This window comes from Coregonus lavaretus, assembly GCF_964263955.1.
Source record: "Coregonus lavaretus genome assembly, chromosome: 13".
In the NCBI taxonomy this organism is placed as follows: Eukaryota; Metazoa; Chordata; class Actinopteri; order Salmoniformes; family Salmonidae; genus Coregonus; species Coregonus lavaretus.
Window position 1 is genome coordinate 47,672,619 of NC_140000.1, and position 25,585 is coordinate 47,698,203.

The 25,585-nt window shown below is 47.0% G+C and overlaps 1 protein-coding gene across 1 annotated transcript; it reads right to left on the minus strand.

Moving 5' to 3' along the window:
- Nucleotides 1–373: 373 nt before the first annotated feature.
- LOC311140720 (uncharacterized protein) lies at nt 374–23,733 on the minus strand. Its single transcript, XM_084175905.1, has 22 exons — nt 23,634–23,733; nt 21,260–21,350; nt 20,618–20,797; nt 20,119–20,232; nt 19,773–19,940; nt 19,572–19,688; nt 19,352–19,465; nt 18,499–19,039; nt 18,297–18,373; nt 15,525–15,594; nt 6,705–11,895; nt 6,142–6,565; nt 5,664–5,897; nt 4,538–5,365; nt 4,208–4,380; nt 3,887–4,046; nt 2,959–3,069; nt 2,448–2,582; nt 2,141–2,241; nt 1,841–1,912; nt 1,432–1,528; nt 374–1,252 (listed from the first exon to the last, which is right to left on the minus strand). Exons 2-22 carry the CDS (start codon nt 21,338–21,340, stop codon nt 1,112–1,114), a joined length of 9,129 nt encoding a protein of 3,042 aa, XP_084032031.1. The 5' UTR covers nt 21,341–21,350; nt 23,634–23,733; the 3' UTR covers nt 374–1,111.
- Between the last annotated feature and the right edge of the window lie 1,852 nt (nt 23,734–25,585).

Here is a 25,585-nt window from a genome sequence, read left to right on the forward strand (position 1 = left end):
AAGATGTGAAGTGGGACAACAGAAAACCAGAATAGGTTGTTGAGTAGTCATTTTTTCCTAGCAGTATTGTGTTCACCATATATTGTAGTAGATTATGCGGTTTGAATGCGTAAGCAATAAATAATGCTAAATTATAGGAATCCAGATGTGATGGACATTATTTGTAGTGTCACAGAAAAAATACCAACATGATTTCATCTGGAATGGACAACATTACACCAGAATGGCAAATGAATCTGCCATAAAATCAATAGAATATAACCCTCATCTGTGCAACAATGGCATAAATTGGGGTAACTGATTGGATAACCCACAACCAGTACATACATACATACATATATACTGTACATACAAATACTACAGGAGTCAAATATGCCAATGCTAGTGCTCTCTCTTTAATAAAAGAGAAAATGAAAGAGGAAAAACAAGGAAGAAAAAAATTAAATAAATAGATTGTGGCGGGAATGTAGAAATAGCGGTTTGTACACCTTTCAGTTGGTGTCCATTGTACATGAGAACACAGGAGAGTAAGAGGGAGCGATGTGAACAGATCCACAGATCCTAACCCTCAGGCCATCCAGACATAAAGTGACCCCTTTCTCTCCTAATTTAAAGGCACCTAAACACCACTAATATAAATTGCCTGAAAAACTAAACACGGTGTGAATCTACTGTATAGTGTAATTTCATGTTAGTTCCCCCGGGTACATTTAAAGCTGCATAATATCCATTTATAGAAGTCAAATAAAGGTAGCGCACTACTACTTCTCATTTCCTCTACAATAACATTTGACTGATCATGTACGCTAACCGTAACATATTCAATTTTGAATCAAATCAATGATGGCAGTAGGTGTTTTTGACTCCCGGTATATCGAAAAATGATTCACTTTGGCTAATAGGCTAAGACACATTTCAGTTTTTTGTTGTTGTGTTGTATCAAAAGTGCATGTGGTGTGTGTGTATGTGTGACGAGTCTTCTCCTATTCTACAGTATTGGATGTAACAGTAATATAATATCGGTCTTGGAGAGGGGGTGGGTGGGTCTGTGTCACATGTCCGTTATCTCTCCATCTCTCTCCTCTCTCAGTCTCTAAGGGGTGGGGGGGTCCTAGACGTAACCCCCCAGGCAAAGCAGTAGCAGCACGTGCACGGTGAGCAGGTAGAGGGACACCAGCAGGGGTGTGCGCTGGCGAGAGCAGAAGGCCACGCGCAGCATTCTCATCAGGCCTGGCCCACTGCTGCTCCGAATCTGATGGGGGGGGGGGGGGGGAGAGAGGGAGACAGAGACAGAGAGAGACAGAGAGAAGTATAGACAGTTACAAGAGGCAGTAGTAGTAAGACTATTCTTACATGGCAATCATGAATGGACATTTCATCTTTATAAATGTATCCTGTGTAAATAAATACAGGGTGTTGGTTGGTACTTACTCGGGTGACAGAGCCTCCTGGTGGCTCAATGAGGACAGCTGTCTCAGAAGCAGTGAACTGCCCTTCGTGGGCTGACTGCCATTCACCCTGGTTGATCCTACAGCAGATGAGTGAGGAGAGAGATACTGAGTAAATACTATCTGACACACACAAGAAAACTCTCAGACAAGTTCCAACACAAATATGCCAAACGATTACTTGAGGCCAATAATCCCATTATCAATACAGTACCTCTACAAATCTCAGAGCAGAATATCTCTATAGAGCCTGACAGTCACAGCAGTGAGCTGACATGCTCATTCCTCATTAGAATCACACAGTGTCAGTGAGTGTAGTGCTGTAGGGGAAGGCAGAGGACGACCTCTGTCATGTGACAGGTGTTACTAAGCTGTGATGATGACTCCCTTACAGTTTGAGGTGGTCCTGGGCGGCCATTAGCTGCTCCTCCACAACCATCCTATACTGCTGCTCCTCATCCAGTCTGACAGACATAAAGAAAGGACACATTAGCTTGTTGGACATATAAGCTTGCGTTATCATGGGCTGGGGCTGTGTGGTGTTGAATGTGTTTATTGTGTCTGTTCTGTTTGTTATTGTTCATGTTTTGTGTGCTTGCATGTTGGTTTGGTCATTGGTAGACAGAATGTGTGTGTGTACTGTATGGTTGTGTGTTTTTAAAGGGCGGTGTCGTGGGGTTGAGAACTGGTACCTGCGCTGGAGCTCCTTGAAGTCAGCCCTGAGGCTCTCGCTCTCTGAAGGGCCACTGTGCTGCTGAGGAGCTCCGGGGGCACTGTCCACTTCCCCGGTCTCCTGGGTGCCACAAGAAATAGTCAAAATCTCTAAACATAGTAGAAATCACTATAGTAGAGTCTTAAATCCCTCCAGAGATGTCAATGTGTAAATCTAGTTCCTCTTTGTCGTAGTGCAAACATTATCTTTAAAAACATATGTTCAGTATGTATCAACTAGGGACAGTGCATGAGTCAGAGCAGAGTGATATCCAAGGGCCTGCTGACCTTGCGCTTGTCTTCGTGCAGTTCCTGGAGCTGCCTCTGGAGGGCAGTGCAGCGGCTCTCTGCCTCGTCCAGCCTCTGCGAACTGCCTTGGAACTGGGAGGAGAGGTGGCGATTCTCCTCAAACACCTGCGAGAGCTGAGGGGAGGGAGGGACAGCAAGGGGCTCAGCAGACTGTACACACACACACACACACACCAAACCAAAAGAATGAACAAAAAGCAGAGAAGAAATGATGAAAGAAAATGGAAAAGGGGCATGCAAGGGAAATTAAATGAAGAGGAAAGAGCCAGAGGGAGACACGCAGATGAAAAACGTAATCATCCAATCCATAATCATGCAATTAAGTATCTTTCATCCAACCATGTAATTTAGTATTGTAAATCAGAGAGGGTGATCAGTGATAGTTGTGAGATAGCGTAGTAGTAAAACAGAATGATTGTAGGTAGGGTTGTTAGACATGGACAAGAGGCTATGGGTGACAGGAAGGAGGAACAGTCTGTGGTCTCTATACCTTGTTACTGAGCTCTGTAATCTGCTGCTCTCGCAGCTGAAGATCATTCAGCGGGCCACTTTCTGATTGAAGGACCCCTACTTTAGATGACAGGTCTGCCCCAAGAGGTGCCTGAGTACAAAAAACAACAAATGAAGAATACATAAATAGCCATGGAGAAGAACAGAGGTGAAAAATAATCACACCATTAACATTCAAATACATCTCTTAACTGCACAAATGTTTAACCTAAACCTAGATTTGTAGATAACATTGTCCAGTAGAGGCCAAGTGTACGTAGCAAGCAGAATGCAACTTGCCACAGTCAACACTGCTGTTATTTTGTATATTGAACTGCGCGACCAAGACACTATCCACTTTATATTTGTACCACAGTCATACTTGACATAGCACATTCATCATTTATACTGTATATCCTATTGTGAAAACAGCAGTTTTATTACTACACATACTACCTTCCTTTAATTACTTGTTATTTTGATTGACTTTTGATTATTATTGATATTGTACTGCAATGTTGAGGGAGCTAGCGCACAAGTATTTCACTGCACCTTTTATACCCGCTGTAAACTCTGCACGTGACTTATACAATTTGATTTGAACATTAACAGCAGTAGGCTCCCGAGTGGCGCAGCGGTCTAAGGCACTGCATCTCAGGCGTCACTACAGACCCTGGTTCGATTCCAGGCTGTATCACAATCCGGCCGTGATTGGGTGTCCCATAGGGCGGCGCACAATTGGCCCAGCGTCGTCCGGGTTTGGCCGGGGTAGGCCGTCATTGTAAATAAGAATTTGTTCTTAACCGACTTGCCTAGTTAAATAAAGGTTAAATAAAATAAAAAAAGTAGATTACGTCGGCCATCTCACTAATCCCTGGTCCAAGTACAGTAGTTATCAGTTGCAGATTTAGAGGTGTCCTCCTCCTCACCTCTCTCTGGTAGTATTCCTCCAGTGGTTTGGGCCTGGTGGTTTGGGCCTCCTCCAACATGGCACCGAGCTGGCGCACCTGCTGGTCACGGTCTGAGAGGGTGGCCAGGGTCTGCTGCTTCAGGAGCTCTGCCTGGGCCTGCCAGTCAACCTGCTCCAGCCTAGAGAGAGAAAACACACACTCAGAGAGGAAGCCACAGACATATATACCTATGTAGCCAATTCATATACATCTAAACATGATTAAGATTGTTTGCATTTTAAATAACATAAGCAGCTCTGTGTAATTTTGATGTGACTGTTTGTGTATGAAGTGTCTCACCTGAGCATTTCTAATTCCTGCTTCTCCCTCTGTCTCAGGTTGTCTAGCTCCCTCATCCTGTGCACCATCTCCTCAGCCCTCCTCCTCTCCTCCTCTAGCTCCTGGCTGAGTCTAGACAGCTCTCCTCCTCCCAGTCGAGTGAGCTCTGAGTGCTGCCGCTGCAGCTGTTCCAACTACAGGACAGGGAGAAACAAAGCTTGTGTTACTGTGGATACTGGTATATGAAAACACTATGTGCAGGTAAGCTATGATGTGACTACCATTTTGGTTGTGTTAGTAGTGCTTTTATGGAATACTTTGTGTAAAATGGAGATTACTCTGGTTGATTACCAGTCTCTCCCTGTCGTTCTGCAGGGCTGACAGGGCGTTCTTCAGTCCCCACACCTCCGCAGTGGATCCTCCAGGGCCCGTGGTGGGTGTCTGCTGGCCCCCTACCCTGCTCATCTCCTCCAGTCTGAGGCTGAGCTCCTGGGCCTGGCTGAGGGCCTGGTCCCTGCTGCCCTGCAGCGATGCCATGGCCTGGCCAAACGCCTGATTCTGGGCCCGGAGCTGGCCGGCCACCTCCCTCTCCTCCAGCAGCCTCTGCTCCATGGTCAGTAGGTCCCGGGCCAGCTCAGCCACCCTCTCAGCCGCTGTCTCCGACTCTGTGCGCGTCACCCCTCCCTCCCAACGCAGTTCTTTCAGCTCCTTCTGCCGAGCCTCCTGTTCCTCTCTTTCCTTGGCAAGGCTCTCCTCCAGGCTCTCCACCTGGGCCCTGGCAGCCTGCAGCTGCTCCCTCAGCTTCTCTACCTCCACCCTGGGAGCATCTCTAACCTGCCTGTTTCCACTATCACCAGCCTGGCTGAGGGTCTCCCTCTCCACCGCCTGAACGAAAGCCTCCCCTCCCTCCAGGCTCTTGATCTTAGCCCCTAGCTCTTCTCTCTCCTTCTCCAGGGTAGCGATGTGCTCCAGCTGGCCGGACAAGAGCTGCTTGTGCTGGGACTCCTTCATGGTGAGGACCTGGGTAAGGTCGTCCCTGTAGCCGTGAAGCTGGGCAGATAGCTTCGCCTTCTCTGCGTGGAGGTCATCCTTCTGGACCAATAGGGAGCGCAGCTCCTCCTTCAGACTGTTATTCTCTGCGGCAGCCTCCTGGATCAGAGCGTCCTTTTCCATCATCACCTGGGACAACACAGACACATTATGTAGAGGGATGGGTTATACAACTGGGGCATGAGGAAGACATTCTAGAATACTATCACACTAATAATATCACTCTTATCGCTACATTCAGTTTCGATGACATGTGTACATAAATAAACATGGACCATATACTACCGGTTTACATTAAGTGTAAGAGAATCCATTCAGAATTTCTTGTTGACCTGCCATTTATGCCTCTGTACACATGAAAAAGCTCTTGAATTAGAATCCCTTTAAATGAGGATTACTCTATCCATAAGTGTTATTGTTCTTTTACCTGCAGATGTTTCTCCTCCAGCTGTTTGTACATGCCGAGTACTCGGTCTCTGTCGTCCTGTAAAGAGCCCATGGCCTTGGTGAAGGCGTCCAGCCTGGCTTTGCTGTGGCTCCTCTCCTCCTCTGCCTTTCGCAGCCGGTCCTCCAGACCTCGCACCTCCTCTCTCCTCTCCTCCAGCTCCTTCTCAGCCTCCTGGGCCCTGGCGTCAGCCTCCATCCTGGCCTCCTCTGCAGCCTGGGGGGAGCAAGCATGTAAACAGTCAAGAGGATGTAGGGGAATGGGTTTAAACATTTTCAAGCTGGTAAAACAACTTGATAGCTCAATCAAAATGGTAACGTCTCAAAGAGTCTGTAGGGAATTTTGACACCCTATTTTGAATAAATGTAGAATTTGACACTGTACGCATTAAAATTAGCAACTATTCATTGTGATCACAAAACATGACATAAAGCAGAGAGAAAACAATAGTGATGAATACCTGTGTCACGGCTTGCTCCTTCTCCCCCAGCAGCTCCACCTCTCTCCTTTCCTTCTCACTCAGATCTGTCTGCAGGGTCTCTGTCAGGGTCTTGGAGGAGCGCAGGTCTGTCTCCAGTTGTTCCACGCTCAGGCCCAGCCTCCTCTCCTCTGCTTCCCTCTCCTTCAGCTGGGACCTGGCCTCGTTGGTCTCTCCCTGCAGCTTCCCAACTGCCTCTTCCAGGGCCTGGGCTCTGTGGCGGAGCCCCTCCGCCTCGCTCTCCAGGGAGGCCAGCTGGGCGCGAGCCTCAACCAGGGAGGTCTCGGTCTGGGCTAGGGACTTCTGAAGCTCCCCCCTCTCCTGCTCCAGGGCAGCCTGGTTCTCACAGAGCGTCTTCTCTTCCTGCTCCCATTTCAGCTGCCACTGCTCGTCTGCTTTCTGCAGTCTGGACAAAAAAAGTATTTAAAAAAACATTACATAACGCAGTATAGTGTATCACAAACCTAGCAGCAAATTGGGGCAATTTAATTAAAATAATGATACAAAATGTAATAAACTTTGTCAGGAACAGTAGCCATTTGTACCTGTTCACTGTAAGCTGTAGCTCTTCTCTCCGAGCGGTCTCTTTCTGCAGCTGTTCAGCCAGATTTCTGGACCGGGTCTCTCCCTCCCGCACCTCGGCCTCCTTCCCCTGGAGGGTGCTGTTGAAGCGACTCTCCCACTGCCGGGTCTCATCCAGCACGCGGTCCCTGTCGTCCTGCAGGGAGGACATACAGCGCGAGAAGGCAGCCAGTCGGGCCAGAGACTCATCCAGGCGGGCCTGCATCTGCTGGGCCTGTCTCTCAGCGGTGTCAGCCAGCTCTCTTGCCTCACGGGTGGCATCCTCCTCTCGCTCCCTCTCCCGGTAAGACTCCTCCAACCTCAGCTCAATCTGCTTCAGCTCGGCTCCCAGCCTGAACCTCACAGAGTCCAGACTCTGCTCTGCCTCTGCTTTCAACTCAGCCTCTCTCTGTAGAGCGGTCTGCTCACAGGCTCTCTTCTGAGCTTGGGCCTGGCTGGACTCTGTCTGGGCCTCAACCAGCTGGGCTTTGCAGCTAGATAGCTCAGCCTCAGTCTTCTTCAAAGTGTCTGTGACTTTGGTCCTCTCCAGACAGGCTTGCCCAAGCTCTTTGTGGACCTCGTTGCTGCCCAGTTGCAGAGCCTTTCCCTCCCTGGCCATCTCACTGATCCTTTCCTGGTACTGGATGCAGTCCTTCTGCATCTGGCGCACCTCCAGCTGCTTCTCTCTCAGCAGCTCCTCCAGCTGCTTTGCCCGGCTCTGGCTGCCCTCTTTCACCCTCTGGGCGGACTTCAGCTGCTGCTCCAGCTCTCTCTGCTTCCCTGACTCGGCCTCTGCCTCGGCTCTCTCTCTCTGGGCCTGCCTCTTGTCCTCCTCCAGCCTGGCGGCCCGGTCCTTCTCGCTCTCAGCCAGGGCTTCCAGTTCGGCCCGCTCCCTCTCCAGTCTCTCCACCTCCCGCTGCAGCTCCGCAAGGCGCTCCCGGCTGTCTGCCGCGTCCTGCTGGTAGCCGGCGATGCTGCCATTCAGCTGGGCCAGCTGGTTCATCAGACGCTCCTCTAGGTCGTCCTTCTCTACCTCCAGGCTGCTGTGGAGCTCCTTGAGCTGGGCTTCCCTTTTAGAGCTCTCCTCCATCAGGCTCTGTTCCTTCTCTTTACTCTCCTGAAGGCGCTGCTCCAGAGAGGCTAGTCCAGCGTTGAGTTCAGCCTCACGCTCTTGCCACTGTTCCCTCTCTGACTGTAGGGCTGCCTCCATTTCCCTCAGTTTTTCCTCAATTACGGCCTGTTCACTTTCAGACATGTCCGTCTTCACTGGCTCCTCCCTCGGGGTCTGTTCCTTCTCTCTACTCTCCTGAAGACGCTGCTCCAGAGAGGCCAGCTCAGCAGTGAGTTCAGCCTCGCGCTCTTGCCTCAGTTCCCTCTCTGACTGTAGGGCTGCCTCCATTTTGCTCAATTTCTCCTCAATTAGGACCTGTGTCCTTTCAGTTGTTTCGGTCTTCAGCGTCTCCTCAAAAGAGGGCATTTCAGGTGCAGCCATCTCAGACTCCATGGCCTGACTATGTGGCTCTATGTCCTGAGGCTGGCTCTTAACTGGCTCTTGGGTAGTTTCAGGCATGGCTGTACTAGACTGCTGGGCAACAATAGCCTCGTCCACTACATCATCAGAGCTGGGGGTTTTATCTGGAGCTAATCTGTCCCCTTTCTCTAGCTGTTGGGATAGTTGCGCCCTCAACTCAACAGCCTGCTGTTCTAAGGAGTCCCTCTGTGCCGTAGTGGCATTCAAATCAGCTTTCAGAGCCTCAAGCTCCTCTTTGAGTCTTTCAAGTTCTCCTTTGAGTGCCTTGTCTTCCCTTCTTATTCCTTTCTTTTCCTCCATCTCTCGGAGTCTCTCATTCTCCTCCTCTAAATCCATTATTTTCTGCTGCTTGGTCTTGGCAAACTTCCTCATCTTGTCTTTCACAGTGTCCACCTCTTTCTGGGCCACTTCTTTCTGCCGTTCAGCCTCCTGCCTGGCTGTCTCGTGGGTCATGGCTCTAGCAACAAGCTCCTTCCTCTCCTGCCTAGCAGCTTCCAGCACACGTCTCACACGCTCGGCCTCATCACTCACGTTCTCATAGGACTTCAGCAGAGTCTCATACTCATCCTTCATCCCCTGCACCTTCTCCTCCCATTCTCTGCATGCCCGGGAAGCCTCCTCTTTGGCAGACTCAGCCTCTCTTTTACAGAAGTCTTTCTCTGTCAGCATACCCTCCATGGCCAGCTTGAGGCTCTCACAGGACCCCCCAAGGCTCTGGTTCTCCACCAAGGTCCGATCGACCTCCTCTATCAGCCTCTCTCTTTCTGCTCTCAGCTTCTCCAGCTCGACTTCTCTAGCCACCATCTTCTGCTGCAGTTCAGTGATGACTTTCTCAGTGGAGGCCAACTCCTCTTTCTGGCTTTTGTTCTCTTTGAGGGCCTCTTTGCGGGAGATAAGGGCGGCCTTGAGCTTCTGCTGAAGCTGCAGGATCTTGGCCTCGCTGCCTTTCTCTTCCTCCTGCCTCTGGAGGACCTCAGCCTCCAGTCTCTGGCTCTTTTCCTGCTCTGCTCTCAGGCCTTCCTGCAGAGAGGCTTTTGACTGGTCTTTCTCAGACACTGTCTCTTGCATGGACTGTAGGAGGGAGCTTTGCTCACCCAGCTGCTGGCTAAGCTCCATGATCTCATCGTTCTTGTTGCTCAGGAACTGCTTGAATTCCTCCACCTCTGTCTGCAGGATGGCAATGGTGGACTCAGCAGAGTCTGAGGCAGTTCCCTTGGCAGCAGCCTCCAACTCTGCTTTCACAGCTTCTGCATAGGTCTGAGCCTGGAGACACTTCTCCCTCAGAGTCTCCAACTCCTCATAGACATGTTCAATCTGGCTCTCCTTCTCTCTCAGGGCCTGCAGCTCTTTGCCCAGCTCTAGGAGCTCACTTTCCCTGAGTGACAGGCTAGCCTGGCTCTCCTGCAGCTGGCCCTCCAACTCTGTACGGGATGCCTTCTCAGCCTGGACCTCTTCTTTCAGAGCTTGTAATGAGGCCTCAATGACAGCTGAAAGTAGCTGAGAGGGTTCCTCAGCACTGGGAATGGGTTTATCACCTTGTTGTTGTTGTGCTTCATTCTCAGGTGCGGCAAAGTCCACCCAGTCTTCCTGGACCCAATCTCCTGCAGCTGGCTTCTCCATCTTCTCCGCTGCAGTGTTGGTCTCCAGCTCGGCATGTACCCCCTTCACTGTGCTCACCTCTTTCTGTGCCTGCAGTTCCTCAAGCTCTCTCAGTTTAGTCAACAGCCCATCTCGCTCACCGGTCTGCTCCTCCAAATGCTCCAACAGCCCGTTGTACTCTTCCTTTTGCTGCTTTAGCTGTTCACGGTGGTGCCGGTCCTTTTCTTTGGCCTTGCGGATGGTGTCTTTGCGAGAGTCCTGGGCCTCCTGGAGTTTCTTTTGCAGTGTTTCGCAATCTGACTCCAGTGAGGCCACCTGGGACTGCAACCCAGTGATTTCAGCTGAGGTGCCTGCCTCTGGAGTCTGCTCAGCTCCCTCACTCAGCCTTCTGTTAATTTCAAGTGTCTCTTGCAGAACCTCCATTGTCTCTTCTTTGGACCTCAAGGCTTGTCTGAACTCTTCAAGAGTAATCTCAATTGCCATAACCTCTTGTTTTCTGTCTTTTTCTAAAGCTGGTACACTTGCAGGGGCTTCCTCCGTTGCTTTCCCTACTTGCCCTTTCCTTTGATCTGCCTCTTTCTCAAACTCCGCAACTTTTGTCATCAGCTCTTTGCGCTGCACCAGGGCTGCCTGCAACCTCTTTTTAATGGTGGCCACTTGGGTTGTCAGATCCTCTTTGTCCTTTCGCAAACTAGCGAGCTCATCACCATCCTCTAAATGACTCTCCCCTGTCGCCTTCTCCTTTTCTCCAGCTTTCTCAAGCTCAATTATCTGCTCCTTCAGTTTCTTATTCTCAGTGCTCACCAGGAACTTCTCCTCACCTGCCTGGAGCAGTTTGGCAGACATGCCGTTGCTCAGCTCCATCATCTCCTGCTCTTTCTGGGTGATACGCAGTTGCAGCTCGTTAATCTCAGTGTCCCTCTCAGACAGTACAGCTTTGGCCATGTCCCTAGCCTGGGAGAACTCCAGCAGGCTGGCCTCCATGTCTTGGAGCTTCTGCTCCAGCTCAGAGGAGGCGATCTCCCCTTCTTCCAGCTGGGCGCTCAGCATCCTGGCCTGGCCCTCCTGCTCAGAGAGAGAGTGCTGAGCCTCGCCCAGGTCTGCCTGCAGGGCCTGGATCTTCTGCTCTTTGGAGAGGCCTTCTGTCTGCAGGCTGGCCAGCTGCTCCTCCAGGAGATGCATCTCCATGCTCTGCCTTTCCAACTCAGAGCCACTGTGCTTGGCCACCGTGTCCATCTCTGACCTGGCTGACTGGAGCTCTTCCTCATATCTCTGGGCCCGGGACTCTGCCTCATCCTTGGCAGCTGCCAGGGACCGAATCTCTTCCTCCAGGCCTTGGGTTCTCTCCTGTGACTCTAAGGCAGCCTCTCTCAGTCTCTGGAGCTCAGCCATGAGCTCACTGTACCTGTTCTGCAGATCATCTGCTAGGGCCTGGGCAAACACCTGTCCAGGGGCAGAGTCAGAGTCAAAGAGGGTCGCCTCCTGCTGGCTGAGGTGCACCTGCACAGTCTCACGGATGATGACCGATGAGGACTCCACCTGGACTGTGGATGTTTCCTGCTCAGAGCTGTTCTCTTCCCAGGATTGCAGCTGGAGCTGGCCAAAGTCCTGCAGTATGGGAGGCGACTGCTGACCTTCATCTTGGTTCACAGCCTCTAGGAGGGTCCAGCTGCTGTGGGCCACCTCGGAGTCACTGCTAGTGACCATCTCATCAGAGGAGGCCCCCTTAGATTCTCCGGGAGAGTCAGACTGGGGTTCAATGAGCTCTGGACTACTCTCGTTATCAGCGGAGACTGACAGGATTGAGCTATCCTCTGCCACCAGGGTGGTGTCCTCCTCTTGCGTGTCTTCTAGGAGGTCTGGCAGCACTGTAGGACTGTCGCAGGGGGCCATGGCGGTGTCCTCACTCTGGTCTAGAATCTGATCAGCGCTTACCTTTAATGCATCACTGGAGCCCTGCTCTTCAGCCAGTGCAAGACGGTCTCGCAGGGCAGCCAATTCATTGTCCTTCTCCAATAGCCGCTGCTCCAGAGCCAATACTTGGGCTGGGGAAATCAATAAAGATTCAAATGAATAGTCAACCTAATTATCTCACAATACACAATTAATTGATCATAGCTGAAATGCCAAAACAAAACAGATGTTTCATGTAACCCGTGCAGGAACTTAAATAAAGCTTCCTAAAATTCGCTCCTACCACTTATCTCTCCTATTATTCTAATTGAATAGGTCTACAAGTGGTGCCTCCCAGTAGTTCATGACTAGGCCTATATATTATAGTTTCTTCAATCTTTTTACTTTAAATGTTAACAATTCAACAATATAGATGTTTATTGACATACTGTTAATATACCGTCAACACTGTTGACATACAGTCAATACTGTTGGAATACCGTGGAGTTGCAATCTACTGTAGAGATAGCCTGCAGAGCTCTATCATACTATCCAGGTCTGTGCCCAAACAGTTTGAGCTTCTACTTCTAAAAATCCACCTTTCCAGAAATAAGTCTCTCACTGTTGCTGCTTGCTACAGACCCCCCTCAGCCCCCAGCTGTGCCCTGGACACCATATGTGAATTGATTGCCCCCCATTTATCCTCAGAGTTCGTACTGCTTGGTGACCTAAATTGGGATATGCTTAATACCCCGGCCATCCTACAATTCAAACTAGATGCCCTCAATCTCACGCAAATTATCAACGAACCTACCAGGTACAACCCTAAATCCGTAACCATGGGTACCCTCATAGATATCATCCTGACTAACTTACCCTCTAAATACACCTCCGCTGTCTTCAACCAGGATCTCAGCGATCACTGCCTTATTGCCTGCGTCCGTAACGGGTCCGCGGTCAAACGACCACCCCTCATCACTGTCAAACGCTCCCTAAAACACTTTAGCGAGCAGGCCTTCCTAATTGACCTGGCCCAGGTATCCTGGATGGATATAGATCTCATTCCGTCAGTAGAGGATGCCTGGTTGTTCTTTAAAAGTAATTTCCTCTCAATCTTAAATAAACATGCCCCATTCAAAAAATACAGAACTAAGAACAGATATAGCCCCTGGTTCTCCTCAGACTTGACTGCCCTTGACCAGCACAAAAACATCCTGTGGCGTACTGCATTAGCATCAAATAGCCCCCGCGATATGCAACTTTTCAGGGAAGTTAGGAACCAATATACACAAGCAGTCAGGAAAGCAAAGGCTAACTTTTTCAAACAGAAATTTGCATCCTGTAGCACTAACTCCAAAAAGTTTTGGGACACTGTAAAGTCCATGGAGAATAAGAGCACTTCCTCCCAGCTGCCCACTGCACTGAGGCTAGGAAACACTATCACCACCGATAAATCTACAATAATCGAGAATTTCAACAAGCATTTTGCTACGGCTGGCCATGCTTTCCACCTGGCTACCACTACCCCGGCCACCAACTCTGCACCCTCCGCTGCAACTTGCCCATGCCCCCCCCGCTTCTCCTTCACACAAATTCAGACAGCTGATGTTCTGAAAGAGCTGCAAAATCTGGACCCCTACAAATCAGCTGGGCTAGACAATCTGGACCCTTTCTTTCTAAAACTAGCCGCCGAAATTGTCGCAACCCCTATTACTAGTCTGTTCAACCTCTCTTTCGTAACGTCTGAGATCCCCAGAGATTGGAAAGCTGCCGCGGTCATCCGCCTCTTCAAAGGGGGTGACACTCTAGATCCAAACTGTTACAGACCTATATCCATCCTGCCCTGCCTTTCGAAAGTATTTGAAAGCCAAGTTAACAAACAGATCACCGACCATTTCGAATCCCACCGTACCTTCTCCGCTATGCAATCCGGTTTCCGAGCTGGTCATGGGTGCACTTCAGCCACGCTCAAGGTCCTAAACGATATTATAACCGCGATCGATAATAGACAGTACTGTGCAGCCGTCTTCATCGACCTGGCCAAGGCTTTCGACTCTGTCAACCACCGCATTCTTATTGGCAGACTAAATAGCCTTGGTTTCTCAAATGACTGCCTCGCCTGGTTCACCAACTACTTCTCAGATAGAGTTCAGTGTGTCAAATCGGAGGGCCTATAATCTGGACCTATGGCAGTCTCTATGGGGGTGCCACAGGGTTCAATTCTTGGGCCGACTCTTTTCTCTGTGTATATCAATGATGTCGCTCTTGCTGCTGGTGACTCTCAGATCCACCTCTACGCAGACGACACCATTTTGTATACATCTGGCCCTTCATTGGACACTGTGTTAACAAACCTCCAAACGAGCTTCAATGCCATACAACACTCCTTCAGTAGCCTCCAACTGCTCTTAAACACTAGTAAAACTAAATGCATGCTCTTCAATCGAACGCTGCTGGCACCCGCCCACCCGACTAGAATCACCACTCTCGACGGGTCTGACCTAGAGTATGTGGACAACTACAAATATCTAGGTGTCTGGTTAGACTGTAAACTCTCCTTCCAGACTCACATTAAGAATCTCCAATCCAAAGTTAAATCTAGAATCGGCTTCCTATTTCGCAACAAAGCCTACTTCACTCATGCTGCCAAACATGCCCTCGTAAAACTGACTATCCTACCGATCCTTGACTTCGGCGATGTCATTTACAAAATAGCCTCCAACACTCTACTCAGCAAATTGGATGTAGTCTATCACAGTGCCATCCGTTTTGTCCCCAAATCCCCATACACTACCCACCACTGTGACCTGTACGCTCTTGTTGGCTGGTCCTCACTACATGTTCGTCGTCAAACCCACTGGCTCCAGGCCATCTATAAATCACTACTAGGCAAATCCCCGCCTTATCTTAGCTCATTGGTCACCATAGCAGCACCCACCCGTAGTCTGCGCTCCAGCAGGTATATCTCACTGGTCATTCCCAAAGCCAACACCTCCTTTGGCCGCCATTCCTTCCAGTTCTCTGCTGCCAATGACTGGAACGAATTGCAAAAATCTCTGAAGCTGGAGACTCTTATCTCCCTCACTAACTTTAAGCATCAGTTGTCAGAGCACCTTACCGATCACTGCACCTGTACACAGCCCATCTGAAATTAGCCCACCCAACTACCTCATCCCTATATTGTTATTTATTTTGCTCTTTTGCACCCCAGTATCTCTATTTGCACATAATCTCTTGCACATCTAGCATTCCAGTGTTAATACTAATTGTAATTATTTTGCACTATAGCCTATTTATTGCCTTACCTCCATAACTTGCTACATTTGCACACACTGTATATATATTTTCTGTTGTATTTTTTTGACTTTATGTTTTTTTACCCCATATGTAACTCTGTGTTGTTGTTTTTATCGCACTACTATGCTTTATCTTGGCCAGGTCGCAGTTGTAAATGAGAACTTGTTCTCAACTGGCTTACCTGGTTAAATAAAGGTGAAATAAAAAAATAAAAAATAAAAAAAATACTCTGTCTACTAAACCACCAGTCTTTTAGGTTTAGTCACAGACTGTGTAAAATGGGTAAGGCCTGTAACCGCATCTGCGTCACTATGCCGGACTCTGTTGTCAGCGGGGCCTGTGACAGCACACAGTGGCCAAGCCTATGCAAACATCACTAGAGGGTATGTGCGCTGCTAGCAGGATGTATGACTGGTCAAAGTCCTGGGGGTTGGCTTTCAGATTCAAATAATAAAAATACACACAAAAGAATAGGTCTCCTTACCCTTTTCAGCATCAGACACTTTTTCCACAGATGGGTCAGTCACATACTGGACCAATGACTCACTAGCAGCCTAGGAGAGCAAGGCAAACGCCTGAGTTATTTCTGAACACACAGAGGGTGTAAACTTTATGACTTAACTCATAAATCCAGTTTCACACAGCTGTAATGTAGTTACACAATAGTTACACTGTAGTTATGATGGCCCAGTGTGTGAAGGTCAGCCCAGGGCTGCAGTCATAACAGAGGATCAGTGGAGAGGCGATTAGCATTTCCTTGACCCAAACGACAGGAGGACATTCTGCCTCAGCATTTACTAACCCCAACCACTGTCCCTCAGGCTGTCCCCTCTAAAATAGATTGTTGCCGACTGACCTGCCCCAGTAGTCAGGGCAGAGACCAGTGAGACTTCCCCACATGAATAAGCATGTGTGACACTCAATGTGCTGACTGGGCAGTCCTCACAGCACAGTGAAATAACAGTACACTAATAGATCATATTGTATCAGACTGTAAACACATACAGCACAAACGTCTATAGAGGGTTTGTTGCTTTCTATTGTGACTCCGCACAGTCAACAATTGTATTTGGAAAGGAAATTGTCTAACAATCAGATTGAACATACAGTGCCTTCAGAAAGTATTCACACCCCTTGACTTTTTCCACATTTTGTTGTGTTACAGCCTGAATTTAAAATGGATTAAATTGAAATGTTGTGTCACTGGCCTACACACAATACCCCATAATGTCAAAGTGGAATTATGTTTTTAGAAATGTTTCTAATTAATTACAAATGAAGAGCTGAAATGTCTTGAGTCAATAAATAGTCAACCCCTTTGTTATGGCAAGCCTAAATAAGTTCAGGAGTAAACATGTACTTAACAAGTCACATAATAAGTTATCATGGACTCACTCTGTGTGCAATAATAGTGTTTAACATGATTTTTGAATGATTACCTCATCTCTGTACCCCACACATACAATTACCCCTCAGTCAAGTATTGAAATTCAAACACAGACTCAATTACAAAGACCAGGGAGCTTATCCAATGCCTTGCAAAGAAGGGAACCTTTTGGAAGATGGGTAAAAAATGTAAAAGCAGACTGAATATCCCTTTGAGCATGGTGAAGTTATTAATTACAAACATGGTGGTGGCGGCATCATCTTATGGGTATGCTTGTCATCAGCAAGGACTGGGGAGTTTTTTAGGATAAAAATAAATGGAATAGAGCTAAGCACAGGCAAATTCCTAGAGGAAAACCTGGTTCAGTCTGCTTTCCAACAGACACTGGGAGAGATTCACCTTTCAGCAGGACAACAACCTAAAACAAAATGCCAAATATACACTGAGTGTATAAAACATCAAGAACATCTGCTCTTTCCATGACATAGACTGACCAGGTGAATCCAGGTGAAAGCTATGATCCCTTATTGATGTCACTTGTTAAATCCACTTCAATCACTGTAGATAAAGGGAGGAGACAGGTTAAAGAAGGATTTTTAAGCCTTGAGACAAGTGAGACATGAATTGTGTATGTGTGCCATTCAGAGGGTGAATGGGCAAGACAAAATATTTAAGTGCCTTTGAATGGGGTATGGTAGTAGGTGCCAGGCGCACCAGTTTGTGTCAAGAACTGCAATGCTGCTGGGTTTTTCACGCTCAACAGTTTCCGGTGTATCAAGAATGGTCCACCACCCAAAGGACATCCAGCCAACTTGACACAACTGTGAGAAGCATTGGAGTCAACATTGGCCAGCATCCCTGTTGAACGCTTTCGGGGGGGGGGGGGGGGGGGGACGACGACTCAATATTAGGAAGGTGTTCTTAATGTTTTGTACACTGGAGTTGCTCACCAAGACGACATTGAATGTTCCTAAGTGGCCTAGTTACAGACTTACATCGTCTTGAAAATCTATGGCAAGACTTGAAAATGGCTGTCTAGCAATAATCAACAACCAACTTGACAGAGCTTGAAGAATAAACAAATAAAATAATGTGCAAATATTGTACAATCCAGGCGTGCAAAGCTCTTGGAGACTTATCCACAAAGCCTCATTGCTGTAATCACTGCCAAAGGTGATTCTAACTGTATTGACTCAGGGCTGTGAATACTTGTGTAAATTAGATATTTCTGTATAAAATGTTCAATAGATTTACTAACATTTCTAAAAACATGTTTTCACTTTGTCATTATCGGGTATTGTGTGTAGATGGGTGAGAGAGAAAAAATCTATTTAATCGATTTCGAATTCAGGCTGTAACTAAATGTGGAATAGGTCAAGGGGTATGAATACTTTCTGAAGGCACTGTAATTTCACTGTTTGTGTGCAAACATTTGACATAAATAGATGCCATATATTAGCAGAAGTCTTGGTTCATTGTTCATAGTTTTTTTGGCATTGCATAGCTTTTCAAATAACGAGCCTTGTAATAGATCCATAGCTCTGTCTTTTACACAGATTAAAATGAGCCCATACTACTGCAGCTTATTCTGCTGATTTAATGTCCTGTTAGTGTGAATAAGTCCACCATTTGGTCAAATGACAGAAATAGACGAACAGAGAATCTAGCAATGGGTACATCAGACTGAAGAATATGGTAATTTGGGGTTCACAGATAATAAACCATATGAGCTATTTCCCCAAGAGTACATTTTGATGTTTATTTTCAGGTTATTACACGATTCAAAACAAGCTTGCAACATATGCTTCCTTAATTAATTTAGTAGTCGTAACAATCCCCTAACTTCATTTAGTGCGTCTGACTGCTCACCATTCCAATCTGCTGCTCCAGCTGTTGTATCCTGGCAACTGCCTCTTCACCTTCTGCGGTGCTCTTATCCAATTGTTCTGAAAGAAAAACAACACAATTATGAAATACGCTGCAAGCAAGCCGCTTCTTAGGGTACCATGAATGCCTTAGATTTAAAAACATAACAAAGAAACTTGCTTGATAGTGTATGTGGTTTTCTTACCTTGCAGAGTCTCCATGGTGTGGGTGACCTGGACACAGCGTTCCTCGCTCTCCCTCTGCTCCACCCTCAGCCTCTCCAGCCGGGCCTCCAGGGCCTGCAGGGTACCCAGGTACAGGGCCGGGTCTGTGGGAACGGGTCTCTCCTCCTCAGCCCCCTCTCCAGCCAGAGAGCGCAGGCCTGTCAACAACTCAGCCAGGGCCTCTCCTGCCCTTTGCCCCTCTCCATGCTCCTCTCTTAAGGCAGCAAGCTCCTTCTCCAACCTGGCTACTTCTCTGTTGGTCACCTCCTCCCGCTCTCTAGTGGCCCACTCCAGTTTCACTGTTAGCTCCTCAATCTGGGCTGCTCTGTCTTTCTCTGAAGCCTCCAGACTGGCTAGCTGGGCTGCTCTGTCCCGCTCTGAGGCTTCCAGGTTAGCTCGGAGGGCCACCAGCTCTGCCTCGGCCTGGCTGGACCACCCAGCCCACTGCTGCCTCTCCTCCTCCCTCAGCCTGCCAGCCTCAGCCAGCTCCTGCTCCATCTGGCGGAACTGAGCCGTGAGTATCTGCAGAGAGAGGGAGAGCAAGAGAGAGAGAATGAAGACAGATGAAGGACGGGGACGGTAGGGTCTACAACGAGAACTGCCAGTCAAGCAGTGACTTTCCATTTAGATGAGAAATGCGTTTGCCCCTCAGCCCTTAAGTAACATGCAATTTGTCAATCACCAAACGTACTTACTCAGAGTCAGTGTCACTCTGCTGTCACACTAGTAACTTGGCGAATAATGTTATACAGTACTCTCTGTGGGTCCTTCATTGTGAAAACACCATTCCCACTATGGCTATAAACTGACCAGCACAGTAGAGCGTGTCTGTACCTGTTTCTGCTGGTCGGCATTGTTCAGCTCCCCCTGCAGCATCTCCAGCACCTGGGAGCGTGACCGCATGGCCTCCTCCTGCTCCTCACAACGCCGCTGGGCTGCACGTAGAGCCTAGCAAGACACACACTAAGGGCTTGGGTACAGGCTATAAACAGTGTATAGGACCTGGCCTGTATGAATGATTGTACTAAAGTGAGTCAGAGAATTAAGTTTGTACCAGCTCAGTGTCGTTCTGCCTCTGCACTGTGACCCTCAGCAGCTCGTCCTCATGCTTCTGGATCTGCTCCTGGAAACGTTCGTCCTTTTCACTGACAACCGCCTGGAGCACGCAAACCTAAATGCATGACATCTCTGCAGTCAGCTAAAGGGCCCTTTTTTTATACAATGCAATCCAGAACATTTTCATTGAAATTGGCACCTGCTCCATGTGTGCAGCTTCCTTTTCACACAGGGCCTGTTCGGACATCTGGAGGCGCTCCTCGAGGTTCTTAGCCGAGGTCTCTACATCACGGAGCTTGCTCCTCAGCTCCTGGAGTTCCTCCTCCACAGCAGGAGCTGAGCTGGTGAAGGAGCTGTCTGGAGAGCTCTTTAGGAAATAGACACAAGGATTTCAAAATGTTATTGATGAGACAAAACAGCCTAGCATAGACCAACCTGGCTGTAAAAAATCTACATCACTTTGACTCTATACATAACAGCTAAAATACACATCAGAACCATGCTTATTGGATGTGGAATCATTTGAACTCAGCTAAAGGACTTACTGTTGCTCCCTCCTGCCCCTTAAGGTCAGCAATTTGTTTGGTCAGAGCAGCCATCTTGGCTTTGGCCTGCAGCTTCAGTTTAGTGAAGCGGGCATCCGCCGTCTCCCTTTCGCTCTGTAAACACCAACAAACACAGCATTGAAACTCACGTTCCAGCAACAACAGCATAATCTCAGTATATTTCTGACCACAATCTTTATTTGACAAGAAGTGCATCAAATATGAATATTTCATGAACCCAACCCACACAGGACAGAAAAAACATCTAAGCTATGCATTGAGGGCACATTCATATAAAACCACTGCACTCATTACATTTTATATTTTAGTCATTTAGCAGACGCTCTTATCCAGAGCGACTTACAGTTAGTGAGTGCATACATATATTTTTTTTTTTTCATACTCATGTCTCACACACACACACACATACAAAGTCAAAGCAACACATGCAGGCCCACAAAACCAAAGGCACACGCACCCACCCATACTCAGGCCTCACCTTGAGCTGCGTTTCGAAGGTGGCCAGCTGGCTGTCCTTATCTCTGACCACCTCCTTGAGATGCACCGTCAGCTGCTCCAGATGGGCCAGCCTCTCCAGGGGCTCCTCCTCCACCCCAGGCCCAGACTCCTCAGAGGCCCAGGGGGCATCTCCAGGGGGGAGCTGGGGGACCAACATATCCTGCACCAGGGCCACAGAGAAGAGAAGTGGATAAAAATATGCGCACTTGGAGAACATTAAGGCCTCCAAAGGTGATCCGTTAGAGCAGGGTTCCCCAAACTCGGTCCTGGGGCCGCCCCTGGGTGCACATTTTGGTTTTTACCCTAGCACTACACAGCTGATTCAAATAATCAAAGCTTGATGATGAGTTGGTTATTTGAATCAGCTGTGTAGTGCTAGAGCAAAAACCAAAACATGCAGCCAGGGGGGGCCCCAGGCCCGAGTTTGGGAAACCATGTGTTAGAGTGCTGATCTAGGATCAGTTTTGACTTTTAGATCACAATGGATTGATTATTATGGACAGAGAGGACCTAATCCTAGTTCAGCACTACTACTCTGAGACGATTGATAAATATGGGCCCAGGACACAAAACATGTGCCATGTTATGTAAGCTTGTGAGGGGTTGAGGGAGGCTCTCTTACCTGAGGGGCTCCATCGGGGGGCTCGTCCCCAGAGAGCTCCTGCAGGACGTTGGTAAAGCCCTGGGACAGCCGGCTGAACATGTAGCCGAAACTGGTGGTACAAGACACAGAGATATCAGGCCTTTATCTGGACAGGTGGGACCTGGGTCATGGTCAGTAGGCTTCAAAAGATCCTACCCAAAAAGTCCTTCAAGAGGTCCTACCTAAACGTTCCCAATATATTTTGGGGTTTTCATATCTTCTGAGTCCATAGATGCCACTACAAAATAAATGATAAACGTATCAAAAGTTTTTAAATGGTGAATATTCCATGCAGTGTTTCTTCCAATGCAAGATCCATAATCAAAGTAAACCCATGTCCTAACATGGTAGTTTCACCTTGCTTTGACATGTTAGATGAGATTTTTGAGAGATGCCCAAGATTCTAGAGTTTGGACATTGAGGGTTCTATCTGAATCAATCATAATTTATAAAGCCCTTTTTACATCAGCAGTGTCAGAAACTGAGCCAAAAAAATCTCTATGGAGTTTGCATTATGATGCATTTACAATGTTAGTTCCCCTGTTTTGTTATGATTCACATTTTTGTGTATAGAATTTATTTTAAGACAAAAACATAGATTATTTGAGTCAATCAATGGAAATAAGTGCAGTGGAAGAGAACAATTTAGACCAGTGAAATTATAGAATGAGGGTTCCTGGACAGTCAATCAGTGGAGGCTCCTCGGAGGAGGAAGGGGAGGACCATTCTCCTCAGTGAATTACATAAAAATAAAAATAGTGAAACATAAAAAAAAGTTATCAATTTTAAATAAAACTATACTAAATATATTCACGTCACCAAATAATTAATTAAAACACACTGTTTTGCAATGAAGGTCTACAGTAGCCTCAGCAGCACTCTGTATGTTAGCACCATGGTGTAGCCGGAACACAGCTAGCTTCTGTCTTCCTCTGGGTACATTGACTTCAATACAAAACCTAGGAGGCTCATGGTTCTCACTCCCTTCCATAGACTTACACAGTAATTATGACAACTTCCAGAGGATGTCCTCCAACCTATCAGAGCTCTTGTAGCATGAACTGACATGTCCACGCAATCAAAAGATCAGAGAATGAATCTAGTACTGAAAGCATAAGCTACAGCTAGCTAGCACTGCAGTGCATAACGTGGTGAGTAGTTGACTCAAATGGATAGAAAGACGATAGTTGAACAGTTTTGGACAAATTAATTTATTCCAAAATTAAGGAAAAGCGAGAGAGAGAGAGAGAGAGAGAGAGAGAGAGAGAGAGAGAGAGAGAGAGAGAGAGAGAGAGAGAGAGCGTGCGCAAGAGGGCTAGCTATATTTGGTTGTATGTTTTTTTTTTTTTTACTTTCACTTACTTAGCTAGTTTAGCATACTCAAACACCCGGCTCAAACAGAGAGAGATGCTATGTTAGCTACCTGGCTATCAAACACTGGAACTTTTCCACCGGTTCTTGTACTGAAGCAAACGTAATGAATGGGGGTTAATAATACCTGAATTTGTCCAATAGAAATTAACATTTGTAACTGTTGGACTAATGATTACTCCCTAGATCAGCTAGATACAGGCAAGAGTGTGCAAGGCTTGATTATTCAAAATGCTCTACTTTAATTCATAGGCTCGGTTGTAGCAACCTCATGATGGGTACAGGGAAAATTAGAGTATCATGTAGTAGCCTAAACCTAGCGACGTTACATTGAGCTGGGTGAAGGGAATATGAATGACAGTCATCCAATATGCTGTAATAGAAATAAGGCCATGCTCATAAAAAAATCCTCCTCCCTCATCTTAAACGGCACCGACCGCCACTGCAGTCAATCATCCTTTGTGTCAATAATATACCTGTGGAAACATACATTTAAGGGCATTATTGTTATTGTTTTGTGACCCAGATAGTTCGTGCAGAGGGCCTCGAGGTTCGAGTGTCACCGGACAAAACCGAACACTGCCGAACAATAGGGCCATTCTACTGCGGCTGCGTCACTTCGTTTTGCCAACTAGCTCCTGAACGGCAAAGATTAAGGGGAGAGATGGATGGATTACTTTCTGAACAATTTGACAGTGCTGTCTCCAAACATAGTAAGAGTATTTTATGTATATACATACATTGGAATTATGATGCTGTATTGGTTGTGCATGCATAAAAACAGCACAGTAGACAATCTCAGAGAGAACGTGAACGACGAGTTAGCTTTTCAGTGCACGTAGACAAACAGCTAGCTAGCTGGCTAACAAGAATAATATGATAAATATATCACCGTGCCTGGTTTCTTTGGAGCGCGTGGCAGCTGTTCTAAACTGCAACTCTGGGAATGGTGTGCTGATAGTTGAAAGAACGAGGCACTAACCTGTATGAGTGCTTCTCAGATACCAGTTTCTGCTTTTTATTTGATAAATCTCCTCTGCTGGATTTCTGTGCATAGCCACATCACCAAACATACCGGAAACAAAACTTGCAGAGCAGCGATTGGCCAGTGGAGGATTGCGCAACAGTAAGGGGGCGTCTGTAAATTCCGACTGTTTACCATTTTCTTCTAGAGACCATCTTAGGGTCATGGACATTTAAAAAACTAAAAATGTGCAACATGCGCCAGAACAATCTCTCTCTTTTTTGCCAAATAATGTTTTTGTCTTTTTATACCACGATTAACCTTCTTATCCTTTTTCATTTGAAACCACACAACTGAATTTATTAGGATGGGGCCGGGGCATGACCCACGGGTCAATCTGATCATCAACAATGGAAGACAACTTGCACGAAGCCTCCTCCTGCTTGCACACTACACCACAGTGTTTGTGACCTTTGTGAGTCGCTCTGTGAACTGGTTCGTGCAGATGCTGAAGTGGACCACACTGTTTGCACGGTACACCGCGTCGGTTTTTGACTCTGTCTACAGACACTTGCATTGGTGGCGTAGAAGGGGCGGTGGAGGGGTTGCCAAGCAGATCTGTCCCAGCCTTGACACAAAATCAGGGTGACCAGAGTAAACATTTCAAGTCTCTTTAAACCTGAAGAAGTCTTTAAAAAAATGTTTTCATGGTTTTAACCTAAAACCCTAGCACTAACTGGACAGCCTGCTCAAGACATCAAATCGGAAGATCTCACTGATCTTTTGGGAAAATGAAGTGCAACGGTGGTGAGAGAGTTGAAGTAGAATGGAAGGAGCCCCTTACTGAAGTCATTCAGTTTTAGCATTTCATTTTTTTTATTACTAACAGTATAGTGTTTTACAGTATATGCATGTATCAGTTGCATGTGTATTCCTTGTACTGTATAGCCAATATTAAAGTTACATGTTTGAATATTCATATCATAAGCTGCTATAATAATGTTCCAGGAATGCTTCTCCAAAACCACTAACAGGAGTGGAAGAATCGGGCATTACACACTTACATCTCTGGTATTGTAACACTTTTATAAAGGGTATAACATCAATTCAACTACACTACCTACCTATAAACTGTCATTTGTAAAATGTATAGGATGTACAGTATAGGGGTCTAACTCTAAGCAGCTATTTTGTCCCACAGCCAGCTATTCATGTAACTGTTAATAACTGAGGAGTATGTTTCCAGGGCCACCAGACAGGGAATGGGTCTTTCCCATTCTAATCTCGGCACCCAGAACCAAATCTACTCGATTACATTGATGTTCAGTCTATCACAAGACTATTCCCATTCCTGCATTATACTGTGTTTATCAGTAATTCTAACCACTATTGAGTTGAATGGATACATAATTTTCTTTAACTATGCTTATAACGTGTATCCTTTTAAGAACGTAAAATATAATTGTTTTAACTTTATTTGTACAAACTGTGAAAATACTATATGAATGGCAGCATTGTGTTCAAAATCATGCCAACAGCAATCCCTACAGTTGGAAATGCATTGACTGTTGTGTCTGTACTTCAATCACTATTTCAACCACTCATATACACTGAGTATACCAAACATTAGGACCCCCCTCAGAACAGCCTCAATTCGTCGGGGCATGGACTCTACAAGGTGTCGAAAGCATTCCACAGGGATGCTGGCCCATGTTGACACCAATGCTTCCCACAGTTGTGTCAAATTGGCTGGCTGTCCTTTGGGTGGACCATTCTTGATACACACAGGAAACTGCTGTTGAACGTGGAAAAACCCAGTAGCATTGCAGTTCTTGACACAAACCGGTGCGCCTGGCACCTACTACCATACCCTGTTCAAAGGCATTTAAATATTTTGTCTTGCCCATTCACCCTCTGAATGGCACACATACACAATCCATGTCTCAAGGCTTAAAAATCCTTCTTTAACT